Source organism: Phacochoerus africanus, chromosome 14 (assembly GCF_016906955.1).
Source record: "Phacochoerus africanus isolate WHEZ1 chromosome 14, ROS_Pafr_v1, whole genome shotgun sequence".
NCBI classification, from domain to species: domain Eukaryota; kingdom Metazoa; phylum Chordata; class Mammalia; order Artiodactyla; family Suidae; genus Phacochoerus; species Phacochoerus africanus.
This window is the reverse complement of record NC_062557.1, coordinates 46,664,913-46,685,173: the sequence shown is the minus strand read 5'-3', so window position 1 is coordinate 46,685,173 and position 20,261 is coordinate 46,664,913. Positions and strand designations below refer to the sequence as shown.

The 20,261-nt window shown below is 52.3% G+C and overlaps 1 protein-coding gene across 2 annotated transcripts in view; it reads right to left on the bottom strand.

The window, feature by feature from the left end:
• Positions 1-20,261, bottom strand: part of NXN (nucleoredoxin) — a 161,983-nt gene that overhangs the window by 9,780 nt on the left and 131,942 nt on the right. For both annotated transcript variants that reach the window (XM_047759160.1, XM_047759161.1), the window contains exons 2-5: positions 13,800-13,917; positions 11,747-11,880; positions 11,156-11,256; positions 8,792-8,898 (exon numbers count right to left, since the gene is read on the bottom strand). In XM_047759160.1, coding sequence (XP_047615116.1) covers positions 8,792-8,898; positions 11,156-11,256; positions 11,747-11,880; positions 13,800-13,917 — 460 coding nt within the window. The remainder of the gene's footprint in view (positions 1-8,791; positions 8,899-11,155; positions 11,257-11,746; positions 11,881-13,799; positions 13,918-20,261) is intronic.

The following is a 20,261-nucleotide window of genomic DNA, read 5'->3' as shown; positions in this document are numbered from 1 at the left end:
TCACCATGTCCCTCAAATCCTAGGAAGAAAGAACAAGGCCTAAGAACTCAGCTCCAAAAGGTTTCCTCCGGGGAGGAGCCGACGGGTGAGACAATCTCAAAGCCACGTGGACTAAGACGGCCGGCCGCACAGTTGCGTTTGAATGCTTTCCTTTCTCTTTTTTTTTTTTTTTTGGGAGGGGGCGCCCATGGCATGTGGGAGTTCCTGGGCCTGGGATCAAACCCAAGCCACAGCAGTGACAACCCAGAATCTGTAACTGCCAGGCTACCTGGGAACTCCCAATGAGCAAATTTTTTTTTTTTCCTTTTTCTTCTTAGGGCCGCACGTGCGGCACATGGAGGTTCCCAGGCTAGGGGTCAAATCTGAGCTGCAGCTGCCGGCCTACACCACAGCCACAGCCACAGCCACAGTGATGCTGATTCCAAGCGGTGACTGTGACCTACACCACAGCTCACAGCAATGTGGATCCTTAACCCACTGAGCAAGGCCTGGGATTGAACCCACATCCTCATGGATACTAGTTGGGTTCATTACTGCTGAGCCGCGACAGAGCCCAACTTTCTTTCTCTGCTTTTAGATGGCAGTGTGATCGCAGAGACTGCTGGGAGTGAGGAAGGGACACCGGGGGAGAGCAGACCCCAGGGCAGGGCAGGAAGAGTGGGTGAGGGCACATGGCAGGGCAGAGGGTCACAGGGTCATGGTAATAAGTGGCCATTACGAAGACTGCAGCAAGATGGAAAGTGTTTGTAATATGTGGCTAAATACAAAACAGAGGCATTCTCCTGTGACGCAGTGGGCTAGGGATCTGGCATTGTCACTGCAGCGGTTTGGGTCGCTGCTGTGGTGCGGGTTCGGTCCCTGGTCCGGGCGCTTTCACATCCCACAGGTGCAGCCAAGTAAGGAGAGAAAATACAGACCACACAGCACGACGTGTACAATCACAACTCCGTAGAGATATCCTTGTAGGCAGAGGCCAAAGCGACTCAGAAAAGTGAAACCCTTGGGCTAGGAAGGCAGGAATGTGGGTGAGACCGATATATGCGTTTTCTCAAATGGTGTTGCAATAAATGCTTTGACAAAATAAAAATCAAACAAGACCCAAAGGGCACTAAGGATGGGCCACCAAATACAGTCCATCCACCGGCCACATGAACGGTCAATTCCATCCCCACAGCCCTCTTCTCCCTTGACCCTTCCCCTGCTGGGGGAGCTCAGGAAAGGAAGAGGGAGCTGGTCTGGGGGTGAAGCTCAGAGAAATGCAGGGGAGGTCAAAGGGATGAGACTGGGTCCACTTGAACTTGGCCAGCAGGCCCGTGTACCCACAACAGGAGGCACCACGACGACATCTACGACAGCAATGTTTGGAGGTCCCACTGTGGCTCTGCGGAAACGAATCTGATTAGCATCCATGAGGACACAGGTTCCATCCCTGGCCTCGCTCAGTGGGTTAAGGATCCACTGTTGCCGTGAGCTGTGGTGTAGGTCGCAGATGCAGCTCAGATCCTGCGTGGCTGTGGCTGTGGCGTAGGCCAGCGGCTACAGCTCTGATTCTCCCTCTAGCCTGGGAACCTCCATATGCTGCGGGTGCAGCCCTGAAAAAGGCAATAAAAAAGGGCAATGCTCTTGTACTACAGAAAACCCAGAAACAACCACGTATCCGCCAGCAGCGCAGCAGATAACAGACCTGCACCACAACGCCCTTCCCAGCACCAACGGGAAATGAACCAGATATAAATATCAACAGGGAAAGATCTCAAAACCATAATATTTAGTGCCAACAGCAAGCTGCAGAATGACAGCACAGCATGTCAGCACTTAAGTACGCTTCTAAAAACATGCCCAGCACGGCTACACATTACTCACGGCTTCACAGAGATGCAGTGAACCTATGAAAATGGATTTGGAAAATTCACGTTCAATGGATGGTGGTGTCACGCCCCAGCCACAGAGAAGGAAGAGCGAGGCTCTGCGAGGAGAAGTCAATGCTCTTATTTGTTTACTTTGTTTTTCTTTTGTATTTTTAAATTTTTCTATTAGTATCGTGAATGTACAATGTTCTGTCAATTTCCGCTGTACAGCAAAGCGACCCAGTTACACACACACACACACACACATCCTTTTGCTCACATTCTCCTCCATCCTTCCATTCATTTATATTTTAAATACCGGAAGCAAAAACATCAATTCTAGGTGGTGGCCACGTGGGTGTTTGTTACATTATTCTTTTTTTTGCTTTTTCCCTGTTCTCAAAATGAAACAAGAGGAGCAGGAGAGCCCTGAGGCTGCTCTGTAGGTTCCGGGGCAGCCCCCAGCCTCCCCCCGGCCCCGGCCGGGTGGCCCAGCTCCAGACAGCCCACGCCAGTCCTTTGAATACTGAGAAATACCAACCAAAATCACCAGCGCTGGCCCCTCAGCTGACATAAATCACCAATGTTTTGTTTCTATAGCAAACAAAGAGATGCTGCCTCAAGTCCATTTTTTGAAAGGGGCAGGGAAGAGTGAAAAGAAAGGGAAAGAGAAGAGGGTGGGAGATGGATGAGGGAGGCAGGGAACAGCGAAAAAGAGAGGAAAAGCCGGGGATCAGGCTAAGGGACCAGAGGGCAACAGGGAGTAGAGACAGACAGACCCCAAGAGGGTGACGGGCTGGCGCCCACTGCTTCTCAGTCCTCCTGGCAGCTGTCCTGGTGGCAGGGCCTCCGTCCACCCCGGGGGGGCAGGGGGGAGCAAAGCCAGTGAGGACCCCTGATCTGGGATAAAGGGGGCTCTGAGCCGCCCTGCGAAGGACATGGCGCTCGCCGACGGCCAGCATCACACAGTTGCTGTGGGATTTGTCTTTCGCCAAGTGCAGCTAAACCCTTGCCTTTGAAAGGTGTTTTCCAGCAGCTTATAGGGCCACACGTTCCCCTGCCTGCATAACGCTGGGAGTCGGGAGGCCACGCCAGCTACACGCCCCTCCCCATCCCCAAAAGGAAATGGATGGGGGCCAAATGCCAGGGCCTTGGTAAACTCAGGCGGCCCCGTGAGGACAGCAAGGCCACACAGCCCAGGCTCAGCCCAGAGCGCCCCAGGAAGCCGGTGACCAGCCTGGGAGCAAACCCAGCACGGCCTGCCGTGGGTCCTGCCATTTGTGAAAGGCATGAGTTGAGGCACAACCTCAAGATCCAGACTCTCCCATCAGCACCTGGATGGACACCTCGACAAAGTTTCAGCGCTTCTGCAAGGCTTCTGTCAGGATGCTGGCCCACAGCGGAAGCCAGGGATGCTTAGACCCAGCTCCCAAGATGCTCAGAGGATGCATCAGAAATACCAGAGGAGGGAGTTCCCTTTGTGGCTCAGAGGTTAATGAACCCAACTAGAATCCATGAGGATGTGGGTTCGATCTCTGGCTTCGCTCAGTGGGTTAAGGATCTGCTGTTGCTGTGAGCTGTGGTGTAGGTCGAAGATGCGGCTTGGATCCTGCATTTCTGTGGCTGTGGTGTAGACCAGCAGCTGCTCTGATTTGACGCCTACCCTGGGAACTTCCATATGCCGCAGGTGTGGCCCTAAAAAGCAAAAAAAAAAAAAAAAAAAAAAAAAGGAAGAAAGAAATACCAGAGGCCAATGTGCCTCTGGGACTTCTCTTCCAGTCCAGCTTAAATGTCACCATTGCACTGATCTCCCCTTAAGTAAAATTTTCAAAAAGCCCCAAAGTCCAAAGAGCCAAGTTCAAGGACCACAGCCTGGTGCTCAAGGCCCTCTGAGATGTGGCGTGACCAGACTTATTACCCATTCTGCCCCACAGTACACCTGGGGCATCCTACTCTGTCCTTTGCCCTGGAATGTCCCAAACCTTCTACCTCAATTCCATCCACTCTGGGAGGCCCTGCTCTCCAGGGACCTCTTCCAGGAAGCCTTCGTGGCTTGAGAGCTCCATGCCAGAGTCTCCCGTGAACTCTGATTATTCCATTGTTCCATTTCATTAAATGCTGCCTTGAGAAGGATGCCGTGGGGCTCTTCACACTCTCGTTTCACTGTGCTGTAGTGCATCTCTGGCTTGACAGGGCCAGATGCGGACAGAGCAAGGTGGGCCAGCAAGGTCGGGCAGGCTGCTTGCAGGAGTGAGTCTTAAGGCTGAGCCAAAGAGGCCAGGGATCAAGCGAGCAGTCGGCACAAAACACTGTACCAGGGAGAGAACCTGCGAGTGAGGAAACAGAAGGCGGGGAGCTGGGAAAGCAGGTAGGTTCAAGTTCAAGAGAGACTAGTACAGACAGCTGGCAGTGTGCACCATGCAGCCAGTGGACCAGGAGCCACAGGCCAGGCCAGGCAGGGCTGGGCTGCAGAGGGCACTTGCTGGCTGGAGCTGGGTTCTGTTGTGTGGCTGCCGGGCTGCTGCTTGCCTGGGCGTGGGCCTTTCCAGATCAGCTTTCTGATCCTCAGCTGGGGGGCGCCTTGACGTCGGGAACCACACTGCCAGGGCCTTAAGAGACTGAGCCAAATGAATGCGTCTCTGAAAAACTCTCCATTCTCTTCCTGCTCAGCTGTGGTTGCCACGTCCTGGCTGTCTGGGCCATACCTAACAACTGTGGCTTCTACCACTGTAATATTTACATGTTAATGGCTAGAGAATCCAAAAGGAGAGTTCCCTTCTCTGCTCTCTGAAGGCAGACAGAAAGGGATCGATTTAATTTTTTCGCACCCTGGCAACGTTTGACAGGACATCCTCCAGCCTCAGCTCTGTGTCCAAAACTTGGGTGGAACCTTGCAGGGCTGGGACTTCTCCTTAGGAGATTGCTCTTCTGTGCCCACCCTGCTACCAAGGGCCTTGAGAAGCATCTCACGGAGCACTGGGTGCGTAGAGACCACCCCCTCCTATTCTGAAGCTGGCTCTGCATGGTATCGACCATCCTTGGGTAACGTATTAATTTCAGGTGACCTCAGGGCCTTGGCACTGACCACCAAGAATACAACCTGCACCTCGCTGGCCTCCACATCTGAGAAAGGGCAACAGCCTCCCTCAGAGATGATAAAAGGTTGTGCTTCACTGAGGACATGTGCTTGGGAAGAAGACGCCTCCATATAGAGAGACAGCCTGACAGCAGAGTGGCCGGGGGAAGCCCAGCACCCAGCTCTACCTTCGGGGACAAATCCAATCTTTCTCAGTCCTCGTACAAAATGGCACTTATTTGACCAACACCTTTTATTTTCGTTTTTATTTTTATTTTTTGCCCATGTGTGTAGCCTGTGGAAGTTCCCAGGCCAGGGACTGAACCCATGCCACTGCAGCAACAACACCTGATCCTTAACCTGCTGAGCCATAAGGGAACTCCTGGCCCATACTTTTTAGGTCTTCAAAAGACAGCATACTCCTTTAGTTATTTCTCAATGTAAATCTCCCTCTGTCCACTCAAGGGCAGCACTGGGACACCGTTCTGGTTTCTTTCTTCCCGCTGAGCTCAGTGTACCGTATTGGTGGTTAGCTGGAGCTCAAGAAATAGAATCTTAGGCATTTAAATATACTCCACTTTTCTTCCAAAAAAGATTTGAGGCAGCTTGAAAAGTGCATGATGTAGGAATTCCCTGGTAGCCTAGCGGTTAAAGATCCAACGTTGTCACTGCTGTGGCTCGGGTTCGATCCCCTGGCCAGGGAACTTCCACATACTGCAGGCGTAGCGCAAAAAAAGGAAGAGAAAAGAAAGAAAACCCCAGTGTGATATAATCCAACAAAAAGAGATGAAAACACTCCCCTGAAAGGAAAACAAGGAAGGAAGCGAAAAAATGAAGCATAGATCAAGGGCCTGCAGAGAAGTGGTCAGCTTCCCCAAACTGCTAAAGGTGATTACAAATTCAGCTCTGGGTTTGCTGGGGGCTAAAGCAAGGAAACACTTTCGGTCTATGATGAAATCGAAAGTACACGAAAGGAAAACCTAAAACTAAAAATCCACCTCCATCCTCAAGAGAAGGTCAGTGTTTGCTGGGCGCTATAGAATAACTTCCTGAGCAGATATTCCTCCAAGTGCGATTTCGAAATGGAAGACTTCGTAGACTTCTGGAGGCCTCTGGGTACACTGCCCGTTCCGCTCCTGAAACGCTGTCCTGATTGGCATTCCCACTAGCAGTCTGCGCTCTTCCCGACACTGGGGGTGATCTTTTTTTTTTGGGGGGGGGGGAGTAGGGTTCTCTGCAAATGTGATAGATACACATCCAGCATCTGCATCTGTAAATCATGGAAGAAAACGATGCTGACTACTTTTCTCATCCATTCTGACCGTGCGCATCAGGTGAACTGCCCACCGCACGGCGTGTGGGTATTTTCCACTAAACCGTCTCTCTTTCTGGACTGGGATCTGGAAGGAGCTCTTCATCTGCGAAGGACAGAAATTCTCTGCCATCGGTGTTACTAATACTATTAGCTGCCTTTTTGTTGGTAAGCTTTTAGACAGCCCACCATTTATTTTGTTTAGGTCGTAACATAAAATGGTTCCCTTGCTTTCCCTGAGTCAGTCAATTCTCAAGCGCCTCCTCTGGACCCAATGCTGAAACTTTCCAACTTTACTGAAAAAAACAAAAGAGGTTCAGTAACGTGTTCAAGGTCAGTCAGCAGCAGGGGCCTCGGCAAGTACTGGGTGAATGAATGTCAGGTACACCGAGAGCCACACGGTTTTACTCGTCCCCAGCAAGTGGCAACGCAACCCTGTCTTTCGTGTCACTGGCCAAGGCTCACCCCTTATCTCAGTGGATGCTTGAGATGCAGCGCCTACCCCGAGGCACACCTGTTTAAAGTCGCTCTGCAAGCAGAGCACTGGAAGGAAATACACCTGGCTCATGGCCTTTAAATTAACCAACTTGGTGGAGCTCCCGTCATGGCTCAGCAGAACACGAATCTGACTAGGATCTATGAGGACACAGGTTCGATCCCAGGCCTCGCTTAGTGGGTTAAGCATCTGGCGTTGCCGTGAGCTGTGGTGTAGGTCGCAGATGCAGCTTGGATCTGGTGTGGCTGTGGCTGAGGTGTAGGCCGGCAGCTACAGCCCTGGCTCGACCCCTAGCCTGGGAACTTCCATATGCCACAGTGTGGCCCTTAAAAAGAAAAAAAAAGAAAAAAAAAGAAAAAAAATCAATAAACCAACTTGGTACCCTTCCTTCTAGACCAGTGAACCATGTCATGTCACTTCACTTCTGTCTGGAAAGAAAACTGCTTTCCTCTTTTTTACTAACAGGGGACACAAGCCTCCAAAATTCTCAAAGGATTAGTACACCTAGTCTATTAACACCCAAAGTGTGGTCCCTGGACCAGCAGCCTGGGCGCCCCCTGGGAGCTTGTTAGAATCAGGATCTCAGCCACACCCCAGAAACATTGAATCCGAATCTGCATTTTTCACAAGCTCCCCCAGGGAATTCTTACATACATCTGAAATTGAGAAACATCTATTTTAAATGAAATATAAACTTTTTGCAACCAGCTCCTAACAAAGCCATACACTCACTCTAAATAGTGAAGAAAAAAGATGAGAGAACTCACGCTCCCCACAAGCTGTGCAGCAGTTTGTTCATAAATCTTGATTTGTTCCCCCCCCAACCCTCGCCATACTATAAGGAACACGGAGAACTCGAATATCAGCTGTCATCTGTCTAGGGCTGACCAGAATCTGGCACTATGGTACAAAGAGAATACATTTAACTTGGAACAAGCCACTTAAATGTTTCACCAAGAAAAACCCTGGCTGGGGTTCCACTGTGTGGTACCGTGGGTTAATAACCCAGTGTTGCCACAGCTGTGGCACAGGTCGCAGAGGTGGCTCAGATTTGATCCCAGGCCCAAGAATTTCCATACACTCTGGGTATGGTCAAAAAAGGAAAAAGTGGAGTTCCTCTCGTGGTTCAGTGGAAACGAATCCGACCAGCATCCATGAGGACGAAGGTTCGGTGCCCGGCCTCGATCAGCGAGTTAAGGATCCGAGAGCTGTGGTGTAGGTCGCAGGCACGGCTCTGATCTTGCGTGGCTGTGGCTCTGGCGTAGGCCGGCAGCTACAGCTCCGATTCGACCCCTAGCCTGGGAACCTCCATGTGCCGCAGGTGCGACCCCAATAAGACCGGGGGAGGGGGGAGAAGAAAAGGGGAAAAAGGAAGGAAGGAGGGAGGGAGGAAGAGAACCCCTGGCGGGCTGAAGGCTAGGAAGGAGCTGTTCACATAACAAAGAGGACAAACACACCAGCAGCAATTGGCGCATCACTGTCAGTCAACTGTACGTCAGTAAATAAAAAAAGAGTAAAAATAGACTGTCTGCCTAGCAATCCTCCTTTCCGAAAAACACCGTGACTAGTACACCTGCCTTCCCTGCGACGCCGGGCACCGGTGTGGACGGGGAGAAGGTTGGCATCTACGTTAACCCCGTGATGCTCCAGCCGCCCCTTCGGGTGGATTTATCACCTTAATTGAGCCGATGGGGGCGCTGAGGCTCAAAGAGCCTGAGTGACGGACCCAAAGGCCACTCTCGGGTCTGCTTGGCAGGAAGACCCTTGGGAGCGGGCTTTGGCCAAGCCATTGGGGTGCCTGCGCTCCACCCGAGCACCCACGAGGCTGGGTGGTGGGACGGAGCTGTCTCCCCCAGACAAGGACTTAAGAAAAAAAAAAAAAAAGGGCTTTAATGAGGTATGATCTACATACCGTGAAATCCACCGCATGGTTCTAAGATGCTGAAGAATGTGAACATTCATGGAAATAAAGACGCTCTTTCCTCTGGAAGGAGAGCCAGAGAGGCGGAGAGCCCGGGCGAGCGGGGCTCCAGGGAGCCCCCCGAGGGGGGAACGCCTACCTTGGATCCCATAGAGCCGGTTGAGGCGCGACCGCCGGGCCTCGTCGGTGTAGGGGACCGCGAGCCACGGCATCTCACTGAAGTACTGTTTGAACGAGTCCTCTGACCTACGAGACACACGTGGGGAGACAAAGCTGTTACCCCCAGGGCGCCACCGCTGGGGCCTCCCCACCTTCCAGCAAGTCGTGCCTGGGGCCCGACACGCAGGGCTTCTCGTCAACCTGCTCCCCGGACCCCAGGCTGCGGTTGCGGGGGACAGGGACTACCCACTCGGGCGGAACCCCCAAAAGCAAAACGCCACACAGCAGGTGGACGCCAAACTGAAAAGCCAGGCCACGGCAGCAGCCCGTGGCTCTGCGTCGTCCTTCTTCAAATCCGGCTTCACGTTCCAGTTTGCAACATGAACTGTTTTTCCTTTTGTTCTTTTTCTTTCTTTTTTCCTTAGGGCCGTACCTGCGGCATAAGGACGTTCCCAGGCTAGGGGTTGAGTCAGAGGTGTAGCTGCTGGCCGACACCACAGCCACAGCAACACCCGATCCGAGCCACAGCCTCATGGGTACCAGTCAGGCTCATTACTGCTGAGCCACAACAGAAACTCCCAACAGTCTTCTTTTGGAAGGAGCCGAGATGTTCAGACCCTGCATCCCTCGTGATACTTCCCATCTGTGCACATAACGGGGAGGGGTATAGGGCCACATCCCCTTTTTAAAAAATTACTCAATGAACATTACTACATTTACAGGGGTACAACAATCATCACGACCAAATGTTATAGCATTTCTGTCCCAAACCCTCAGGGCCTCCCCCAAGCCCCCAAACTGTCTCCTTTGGAAACCACAAGTTTTTCAAAATCTGTGAGCCAGTATCTGTTCTGCAAAGCAGTTCACTGTGTCCTTTTTTTAGATTCCACAGCTCAGTGAGAGCATTCGATGCGGGTGGCTCCTTGTCTGACTGACTTCACGTGGCATGATAATTTCGGGGCAGGACCACACTCTGAACCAAGCATATGCCTACGACTCCACAGGTAAGAAACTCTGGCAATGAGAAACTGAATGGAGGGATAGAAAGCAGACCAGGGGAGCCGTGGGACTGGGGTTTGGGCGTGAGGAGTGACTGAGAAGAGGCACGAGGGATCCTTTTCATTGACGGAATGTTCTCTATCTGAATCGTGACGGGGACACAGGTACACACATTAGGCAAAATTCATTCCCCTGTACACCTAAAATGAAAGCATTTTATTGTATATAAATTATGCCTCAATACAGTTGATGTTCTTTTTTTTTGGCCACACCTGCATCATGGAAGTTCCTGGACCAGGGAAGGAATCCAAGCCACAACTGTGACCTAGGCCCCAGCTGCAGCAAATGCTAGATCCTTTAACCTGCTGTGCTGGGCCAGGGATGGAACCTGCACCTCTGCAGCGACCTAAGCTGCCGTAGTCAGATCCTTAACCCACTGTACCACAACGGGAACTCCTAAACTGATGTTCTTTCAAGTTTAAAAAAAGTGATTCCTAGAGTTCCCTGGTGGACTTAGCGGATTAAGGATCCGGAGTTGTCACTGATGTGGTGAGGGTTCGAATCCTGGCCCCAGAACTTCTGCATGCCGTGGGTTCAGGAAAAAAAAGGAGTGGGGGCTTCCTTCCTGTGGCACAACTTCAAGCTCGTTCACTCACATGCACAGATTGGGGAGGCAGCTGGGGAACAGCAGGATGGGCCCATGGGCCAAGAACCGAGCACACAACGTGCAGACGTCAAGGATACGACAGCGGGTACAACGCCCCCAGTGTGCAGGCATCCTGAGACCCTTCTGTGAGCAGGAATGTAGGAGGCAGGATGCCTGGCGGCTCGGTCTGCACTGGGGCTGGAGTTTTGAAATGAAGGAAGGTCGCTGATGAGTAAAGTCAGCAAGAGGGCAAGAAGCAGAGGAAATTGAGGCTAAAAGGCCCTGCCGTGCTCCAGGAAGAATGTCTGCCCTTCTTGTTCTCCGCAGAGCCCTCCCATAAAGCACGTGGCCGGAGCGAAGAAAAATGAGTGCACAGCCAGTGGAGACAGATGTCACATTCCATTAGTCCCTGGCTCTCTTCTTTCCATCCTCCCCACTCTGCATCCTTCCGCCACAATCCGAAAAGCTGACCCGATGAGAAAAATGCATCCTAATCTCAAATGCCCCAGGCCGGAGCTGGGATATTTACAGCAAGAACGGGTTTTTCTCGGCTCCCCTTCAGACAACTGCAGGAGTAAATATGAAATGCATCTGCTGGTCTGCTAACAATCCCACACATCTTCCTCCACCCCCACCCCCAAGCTCGGCGCTCAAGGGGCGAGAGGAGAGAGGCCCCGCCCCCCCCCAGGTGCGTGTTACCTGTCTGCACTAACAAAGATGATCTCGAACTTCTGGCCCGCCTCCTTGATCTTGCGGTAGGACTCCACCAGGACCCGGGTGAGGCTTCGGCAGGGCGGACACTGAAAGACACGAGTGGGATCCTGCAGCGCCACGCCGTGCCTTCTCCTTCCCATTTCCCAGCCACCTGCCAGCAGAGGCCAGGTCAGCGATACCCAAGTGGGGCTGGGATCGCATCTGCGGTTTACGGAGGAGGCAGAAACAAAGGTGCCTCCCAGGATGGCGAGCAACCAGCACACGGGGAGAGGGCGCCAGGGGGCAGCCGTCCATTGAACCCCTTTCCCTGGAGGCACCATCAGAAGCCTCATCGGAATGGGAGGACGACCGCAGAGGCCAGTCCGAAGAAGCCCCGGTGGCTGGTTGCTATTATCATTCACTCACAAGCATCCGTGGCCTGCCAGCAGTGCAGCGGGCACAGGAGGAGGAGGCAAGGGCACCAGCAAAGGATGCCCATGCAGTTGCACCTGCAGAGGCCAACCCCAGCTGGTCTCGGTGGTGATGGCGACATCACTGCTCCCCTCTGTCCAGACTGAAGACGGACCAGACACTCACCCAGTGTGCGGAGAAGTAGACTCCCACGTGAGAGCCCTCCAGGCTGCTGCTCTCCAGAGCCGGCCCGTTATTCCTAAGCAAGGGGCCCGCAATGACTTCCCTGAAGGGCTTAGGTCCCCAAGGGAATTCCAAACCTGCAACAGACAACGGATGGTGAGAATGTTAAGACTCTTCCTTGTGGTCTCCCAGATCCAAGAGGCCCACCTCAGGGCCACGTGACAACTTTATCACTCAAGAGTCTTTGACGCATTCATAGGATCTGCCCCGAAGCAGGAATAAAAGCAGGACCCAACCTGTGCAGGGTCCTACCTACACGCAAGGCAGCGGTTCCCGAGCCTGGATGACCACAGGACCCAGCTCCTGGGGAGGGGGTGGGCCATGCTTCTGAAAAGGACAGAAGCCCAGGTCCCCCGCCACCCCCCACCCTCATCTCAGGATCCAGAAGCAAGGCTAAAGACGCGTGTCCAAAACAAAGCAAAGGGCTCCCCCAGGGGCAGTGATGAGGGGGTAGCTGGGGGATCGCTGCCCAACCATCTTCAGTTCCAGCCCTGGACTCCCAGGGGCTCTCGACTTCGGCATTTTACAGTCAGCTGGGGAATTTTGAAATATGATGCTCGTGGGCCCCAGCGCTAGAGATTCTGATTCAGCTGGGCTGGGTTGGGGCCCAGGGAACTAAGCGAGATGAGCATTTCAGTCTAGCAAAAGGAAAGAGTAAAACTGCTCAACCCAGATGGTCAACATTCTGACGACATATAGGCCCCAGGCAGGAAGAGCAAGGATAGGTTCCCCACTCAGCGGAGCAGTGCTTTCTCAGCGGGTGGTCCAGGGACCACTGCCTCAAAATCGCCTGGGGTGGGTGGAGCGGGAGGGAGCAGCACAGCCTGGCTGAACAAGCAGGTGGCCAAGCCCACCCTGAAACAGACGGATCCAAAAATCTCTGGGGCTGGGGGTGGGGAAGCTGCGTTTTTAACAGGCTCCAGAGTGTGGTGGGTGTGAGTATGTGTTTACATTTCAGAAGGTAAAGACTTGGGGAGGTCCCGCTGTGGCTCAGTGGGTTAAAAGGCCAACTGCAGCAGCTCGGGTTGCTGAAGAGGTGCGTTCAGTCCCTGAACCGGTGCACTGGGTTCAAGGATCTGGTGTAGGTCGCAGCTGAGGATCGGATTCAATCCCCGCCTGGGGAACTTCCAAACGCCATGGGTGTGGCAATAACGAATGAATGAATGAATGAATGAATGAATAAAAAATCACTTGGTTCTACCTGCCCTGATTTCTAATGAGAGCACTTCTTTGAAGCAGGTGAAATTTTTCCTGGGAAAATTTGTGACCAGGGTCGAATCTTCTAACTGGAACAATAAAGTGAGGGATGGAGGATCGTTTGTTTGTTTTGTTTTGGTCTTTTTGCCTTTTCTAGGGCCACTCCTGCGGCATATGGAGGTTCCCAGGCTAGGGGTCGAATCAGAGCTGTAGCCGCCGGCCTACACCAGAGCCACAGCAACTTGGGATCCGAGCCGTGTCTGCAAACTACACCACAGCTCACGGCAATGCCAGACCCTTAACCCACTGAGCGAGGCCAGGGATCGAACCCTCAACCTCATGGTTCCTAGTCGGATGCGCTAACCACTGAGCCACGACGGGAACTCTGCACAATGGGAACTCTTATAGTGATATCCTAACGAGAAAAAAAACCCAAACCACTGAGCCTGACTCTGATTTTGGGGGTGACAGCTGCCTCCAAAACAGCTCTAAGAGTCCGTGTCTGGGCTCAAGCTGCTTCTCAAGGGCCTCCTCAGCTCTCAGAGCTGAACTTCCTTTTTCGGATTCCATCTCCTTTGGCCCATGAATTAAAGCCCCCAAGAGGGACATTCTGATCTCTGTAAAAATCTTAACTGTGACCTAGAGAATACCATCATTTCATCAAGACAATATTCTCTCGCCAAATAAACCCACACTCCTGTACTTCCTTTATACGCTCCCGACCAACGGGGAGGAGGGCAGGGGACAGGGCTGGGAGCGTGGGCGGACCCCCCCCCCCCCCCGCCGCCCCAGGTCTTACCTTCCGGGTCATCGCGGATCACCAGCAGCCCGTTCCTGCACACGACCTTGCCAGTGGTGGCGTCTAAGAATATGAGTGATGGAATGTTGGAAATGCGGTATTTGTTCCAAAGTTTGAGCTACAAGAAGAAAAGTACGAGAAGGTGATTAAGTCCAAACCGGATTAATTGCAGCGTTCTTTTGAGTCCCCTGGGCCTGAGGGGCAGACGGGCTGGAAAACACTAAAGTACAGATAAATGAATGACTGACGGAAATCAGGGCTGCTTGGGCTTGTAGCGTCCCCTTGTCCCTGCGGGCTGACAGAGTCGAGGGGACCCCGAGTCTGCGTCATCCCAGGCCCAGGCCAGGGCAATGGCTGACACAGGACCACGCTAGTCCTAAGTGAGTTTTCTTTCCTACCTCCCCCACTGGCAGGGTCTCTAAGAAGCATGAAGATGAAGATGGATCAGGCATCTGTCAAACACAATCGGACCTCCACCGGGTGGTTAAGGCAGGAAGGGAGGCTTTGTCTTGGTGCCTCTAAACAGCAGGCTGGTGCTCTGCTGTGTCCCCTTGGCCCCAAGAGAGAAGGGACACGAGTATCCAACAGAAGACCAAGAGTTAAACATCATGGAGCTCCTACTGTGGCGCAACGGGACTGGAATCAGCGGTATCTCTGCAGCACCAGGATCCCTGGCCCGGCACAGGGTGTTGAAGGATCTGGCGTTGCCACAGCTGTTGGGTAGTTTGCAGCTGCAGCTCGGATCTGATCCCTGGCTGGGAACTCCATATGCTGCGCAGTGGCCAAAAGAGGAAAAAAAAAAAAAAAAAATCTGTCCCTCCCCCCACTTCACCAGGTCCCTGCACTGGGAATGTCGGTGGTCCCTGGAAGCATGTGCCACTCAGGCTGCAAACACTAGGGCAGCACCATCATCAGCCATCCCCACCTTCAGCTCCCTGGGTCGCTCAGAACAATCCCGTCCTTGGCAGGTTCCTGCGGTTAGCTGTGCCATCTGTCAGAGGGCCAAGGTCTAAGAAGTCCGAGACTGAAAAAGTGTGACTGCTAAGCCCAGGTCGAGGAGCCGAGTGTGTGCCGGCTCCTTTATCAGCTCATGGCCGTCTGGGTGACGGACACTGCTCAGGTGGGCCACCGGCTGCTCCAGAACTTAACTGCCAAGCCCAGAAAGTGACATAACGCAATGCAATTCTGAACTACCGGCAGCAAAACCCGGCAAAGAAAGAAACAAGGGGCAGGAACCGCAGGATGGCCCCCCGTGATTCAGCTGCGAGCCTGCCTTCCAGCGGGCCTGGGGCCCAGACAGAAGGGTTGGCCATGGCCAAGGGTGCTGGCAGAATAGGGAACGGAGGTGTGGAAGGAAACAGGCATCAGGAGTCTGACGGCGAACAGTGGAGGGAAAGGCGTGTATGGCTGACTATTGTTTTAATTCGGTCCCCAGCAGCCAGGGAGTCAGGCAGGGTATCCGCCAAGAAATGTGAGGCTTCCCCTCAACTATGGAGACCTGGGTCCTGGCAGGAAGGGTTGTGAGGTCAGCCCCGCGGCCCCCCACCCCGCCGCCCACCAACTGGATGGGCCCCTTCTAACACCGCATGTTGCTCCCAGCTCCACTGCTCCAATGGGCTCCCCAAACCAGCCCAGGCCCTCAGATCAAGAGCGACTTTGCACATACAGCTTGCAGTGACCGATTCTGCATCATTCGAGAGAAACTCGAGACAGGATTCAGATTAAACATTCTTAAGAGGTTCAACAATAGAACAAGTCTATCTTGACGCTGGGATTAGTTTTACACGTTTGCTGGTGCCAGGATCCAGCCAGGTTAATTTAAAAAAAGAAAGAAAGAAAGAAAGAAAGAAAGAAAGAAAGAAAGGAAGGAAGGAAGGAAGGAAGGAAGGAAGGAAGGAAGGAAGGAAGGAAGGAAAGAAAGAAAGAAAGAAAGAAAGAAAGAAAGAAAGAAAGAAAGAAAGAAAGAAAAAGAGGAGTGTGAGGGGATTAAGATTATTGGATTTTTTTTTTCCTTTTCATCCTTTTTTTAGGGCCGCACCCACGGCATATGGAGGTTCCCAGGCTAGGGGTGGAATTGAAGCTGTAGCCGCCGGCCTATGCCAGAGCCACAGCAACGCCTGATCCAAGCCGCGTCTGCGACCTGCACCACAGCTCACGGCAATGCTAGATCCTTAACCCACTGAGCGAGGCCAGGGCCCCAACCTCATGGTTCCTGGTCAGATTCATTTCCGATGTGCCACAACGGGAACTCCTGGATTTTTTTTTTAATTTAAAAAGTAATTATTGGAATCCCTGTTGTGGCTCAGCAGAAACGAACCTGACTAGTATCCATGAGGATGAGGGTTCGATCCCTGGCGTCACTTGGCGGGTTAAGGATCTGGTGTCGCCATGAGCTATTGGCATATGCTGCACACTTGGCTCAGATCCCGCGTTGCTGTGGCTGGGGTGTACGCTGGCAGCTGTAGTAGCTCTGATTCGACCCCTAGCCTGGGAACTTCCATATGCTGCGGGTGCGGCCCTAAAAAGAAAAAATAAAAAAGTAGTAATTATTGGGGCAGAGTAACTATTGGAAAAAATGGAAATCCAGCAATCCACTGAGATAAAAATCACCCATGACTCACCACTTATGAAAGCACAGACAATTTTGTTTCCACAGCAGCCAACGAGCACACTCATTCCTCGCGTTCTCACCAGCATTATCACTACTGTTAGTTTTCCCAATTTGATTGGAAAAAAAAGACACCTCACTCTCGTTGCTTCTCTTTCTTTCACTTGCTGATGTTTAGGAGACATACCGATAGCGCCCTGTTATAAATACACTGTTTTTCCCCAAATGCTTTTCACAAGTGCTAAGTGCTGGAATCCATTCAACAGACGTTAACTGAGCACCTATTATGCGCTGGCCCGGTCTAAGCACAAGCGATACAAGAAAGAACCAGGCAGAGGAAGTTGCCGCCTTTGAGGAGCTTCTATTCTAGCAGGAGAGGCACACGATGTAAGCGGGAACATACAGAGAAAAATAATTTCAGGCACTAAGAAGTAACAAACGGAAGACAGAGCAGGGTAAGAGCGAAGGCGCGCCGGGGAGAGGGGTCCCCGTTTTAGCACGTGCCCTGGGAAAGCAACTCTGAAGAAATGGCATTGGAGCACAGACCCCAATGTTGGCATGAAGCAAGTCACTTGCACATGGGGGGGCCACCTGAGGCCCAGGGAACCTGTGGAGAGGCCAGGAGGCTGAAAGGGGAAGGCTAGAGGGGACACGGCCGGATAGTCAGGGAGGGGGGCCAGGATGAGGTGGGAAAGGCACTCGTGGACCGGATCTTTAAGGCCCAGTCGACTGGTAAAAAATAATGGAATTTTATTCTAAGCATACAGTCGGCCCTCTGTATCCACAAGTCCCGAATCTGCGGATTCAACCAAGCGCAGATCAAAAGTATTTGGGGAAGAAAATCCAGAAAGATCCAAAAAGCAAAGCTTGAATTTGCCAAGTACAGGCAACTATTTGCATGGCGTTTACACTGTATGTACAACTACTTATATGTACACCGTCTTAGGCATTACACAATCTAGAGAGGATTTAAGATATGCGGGAGGGGAGTTCCTGTCATGGTGCAGGGGAAACGAATCCGACTAGGAACCATGAGGTTGTGGGTTCGATCCTGGCCTCGCTCCGTCGGTTAAGCATCCAGTGTTGCCGTGAGCTGTGGTGTCAGTTGCAGACGCGGTTTGGATCCAGCATTGCTGTGGCTTTGGTGTAGGCCGGCAGCTACATCTCCGATTCGACCCCTAGCCTGGGAACCTCCATAAACCACAGTGCGACCCTTTAAAAAAAAAAAAGAAAGAAAGAAAAATATATATGGGAGGATGTGTGTTGGTTACATGCAAATACTGTGCTATTTTCTATAAGGGACTTGAGCATCTGTGGATTTTGGTTTGTGTGGGGAGCCTGGAGCCAGACCCAGTGGATACCGAAGGCCAAGTATACCAGGCAGCTGCTGAGGGTGAGCAGGGAGCGGGGCAGTCTGATCGACCTTTTTAAAGGTCACATGGGCTGCTGTGAAGGAACGGGCTGCAGCAGTGGAGAGGATGTGGGCTGGAGCAGGAGAGGAAGTGAGGACATGGTGGCACATTTGGAAGACAGTCAACAGGGTAGGTGGACCAATGGCCGTGGGCAAAGTGGGAGAAGGAGAAAGATCAACGAGGCACCATGCTGTGGTTTGCACGAGTGAGCCAAGCGTGTCAAGGGGTCCCGTGAACCATGAGGAGCAGAGGAGGAGGAGGAAGAAGTCTGAGAGGAAAAATCAAGAGGGGACAGGTGCCCATCAGACATGCAAGTGGAGGTTTCAAGCAGACACCTGGTTGACAAATCCGAACAGGGGGTTGGAGGATGTGAGATTGAAATCAGGGATCCTCAGTGCCTGGATGCTGTCAGCGGTCGTCCAAGGAGAGGACGAGGCTACAGAGGAAAGGAGACCCCTGGGAGAGCCAGGGACCACCCACCGGGCTGAGGAGTGACGAGTGACATAGGAAAATAAGGAAATTCTGGTGTCTCAACAGGCAGGTGAGGGAAGCGTTCTGGAGAGGAGGGAGCAGGCTGCTGCGTCGAATGCTGCTGACGCTGGATAAGAGGAGGACAGAGACCGGACCAGGGGCTGTGGCACCAAAGGTCACCTGTGACCTTGATGGGGGTTGGGAGGAGTCAGTGCGGTGGTGAAGCTGACAGATACGCTGGGAAGAGGGACAGATGGGCAGGACTGTCCGGCACACTCGCCTCTAGTGGGCCTGGGCCTCAGCCAAATCCGAGCCCTCTCGCCAATATGTGAAACATCCCAAGGAAAATAACAGAAAAGAGAAAGGGTACACAAAAAGGAGAAAACGGCAGGTAAGTGGCTGAGGCAGTGCCTACCGGCAATTCTCTTTAAGCGTTCTGCTGTAGGAGTTTCCGTTGTGGCTCAGCAGTAATGAACCTGACTAGTAGCGCGTGAGAATGCGGGTTCATGGAGTTCCCATCGTGGCACAGTGGTTAACGAATCCGACTAGGAACCACGACGTTGCGGGTTCAATCCCTGGCCCTGCTCAGTGGGTTAAGGATCTGGCGTTGCTGTGAGCTGTGGTGGAGGCCACAGATGTGGCTTGTAACCCGCGTTGCTGTGTCTGTGGTGTAGGCCGGCAGCTGTGGCTCCGATTGGACTCCTAGCCTGGAAACCTCCATATGCCGTGGGTGTGGCTCTAGAAAAAGGCAAAAAAAAAAAAAAAGAAGAAGAATTTGGTTTCAATTCTTGGCCTCGCTCAGTGGGTTAAGGATCTGGCATTGTCGTGAGCTGTGGCTGTGGCATAGGTCGGCAGCTGAAACTCCCATTTAACCTCTAGCCTGGGAACTTTCATATGCTGCAGGTGCAGTCACCCCCTCCCCCCAAAAAAAGTTTTGCTGTAAACTCTTACTTTAAGAAGGGATAAACAGCAAGGTCTACTCTACAGCACAGGGAACTAGATCCCATCTCCTGGGACAGACCCTGACGAAAAAGAATATAAACAAAGAATGTATATACATGTATGACTGAGTCACTTTGCTGTACACCAGAAAATGGCAAAACATTGGAAACTGACTATACTTTAATAAAATTTTTTTTTTGTCTTTTCTAGGGCCACTCCCGTGGCATATGGAGGTTCCCAAGCTTGGGGTCCAATCGGAGCTGTAGCCACCAGCCTATGCCAGAGCCACAGCAACGCCAGATCTGAGCCTCGTCTGCGACCAACACCACAGCTCACGGCAACACCGGATCTTTAACCCACTGAGTGAGGCCAGGGATAGAACCCTCAACCTCATGGTGACTAGTCAGGTTCGTTAACCACTGAGCCACGACAGGAACGCCTAAAAATTTTTTTTAAATGACACAAACAGCTGATCGATCAAGTGAAAAGAAAAGAGTTTTGCTGTAAAGGGAACAAAGAAATGAGACTGTAGCTGAAAAAGCACATAATGAGGTCAGAGGGAGGATATTTTAAAAATGGGAGCTACTATATGCTACTGGGACTAATCCAGAAGAGAAAGAAGAAAACTGATCAAAAGCAGAAGAGTAGAAATAAAGACCTTGAATAGGCACAAAGGTAGGAAGTTCCCAGGCTGAGGGTTGAATCGGAGCGGCAGCTGCAGGCCGATCTGAGCTGCATCTGTGACCTATGCTGCACTTTGCAGCAACACTGGATCCTTAACCCACTGAGCAAGGCCAGGGATTGAACCTACATTCTCATGGATGCTAGTCAGGTTCTTAACCCTCTGAGCCACAGCAGGAACCCCCCCCACCCCTTGTTTCCCCACCCCCTCCCCTTTCAGCCGCACCCACAGCATATATAAATTCCCTGGCCAGGGATCAAATTCGAGCCACATCTTCAACGTAGGCCACAGCTTTGGCAATGCAGGGTCCTTAACCCACGGCACCACAGCAGGAACTCCAAGACTCC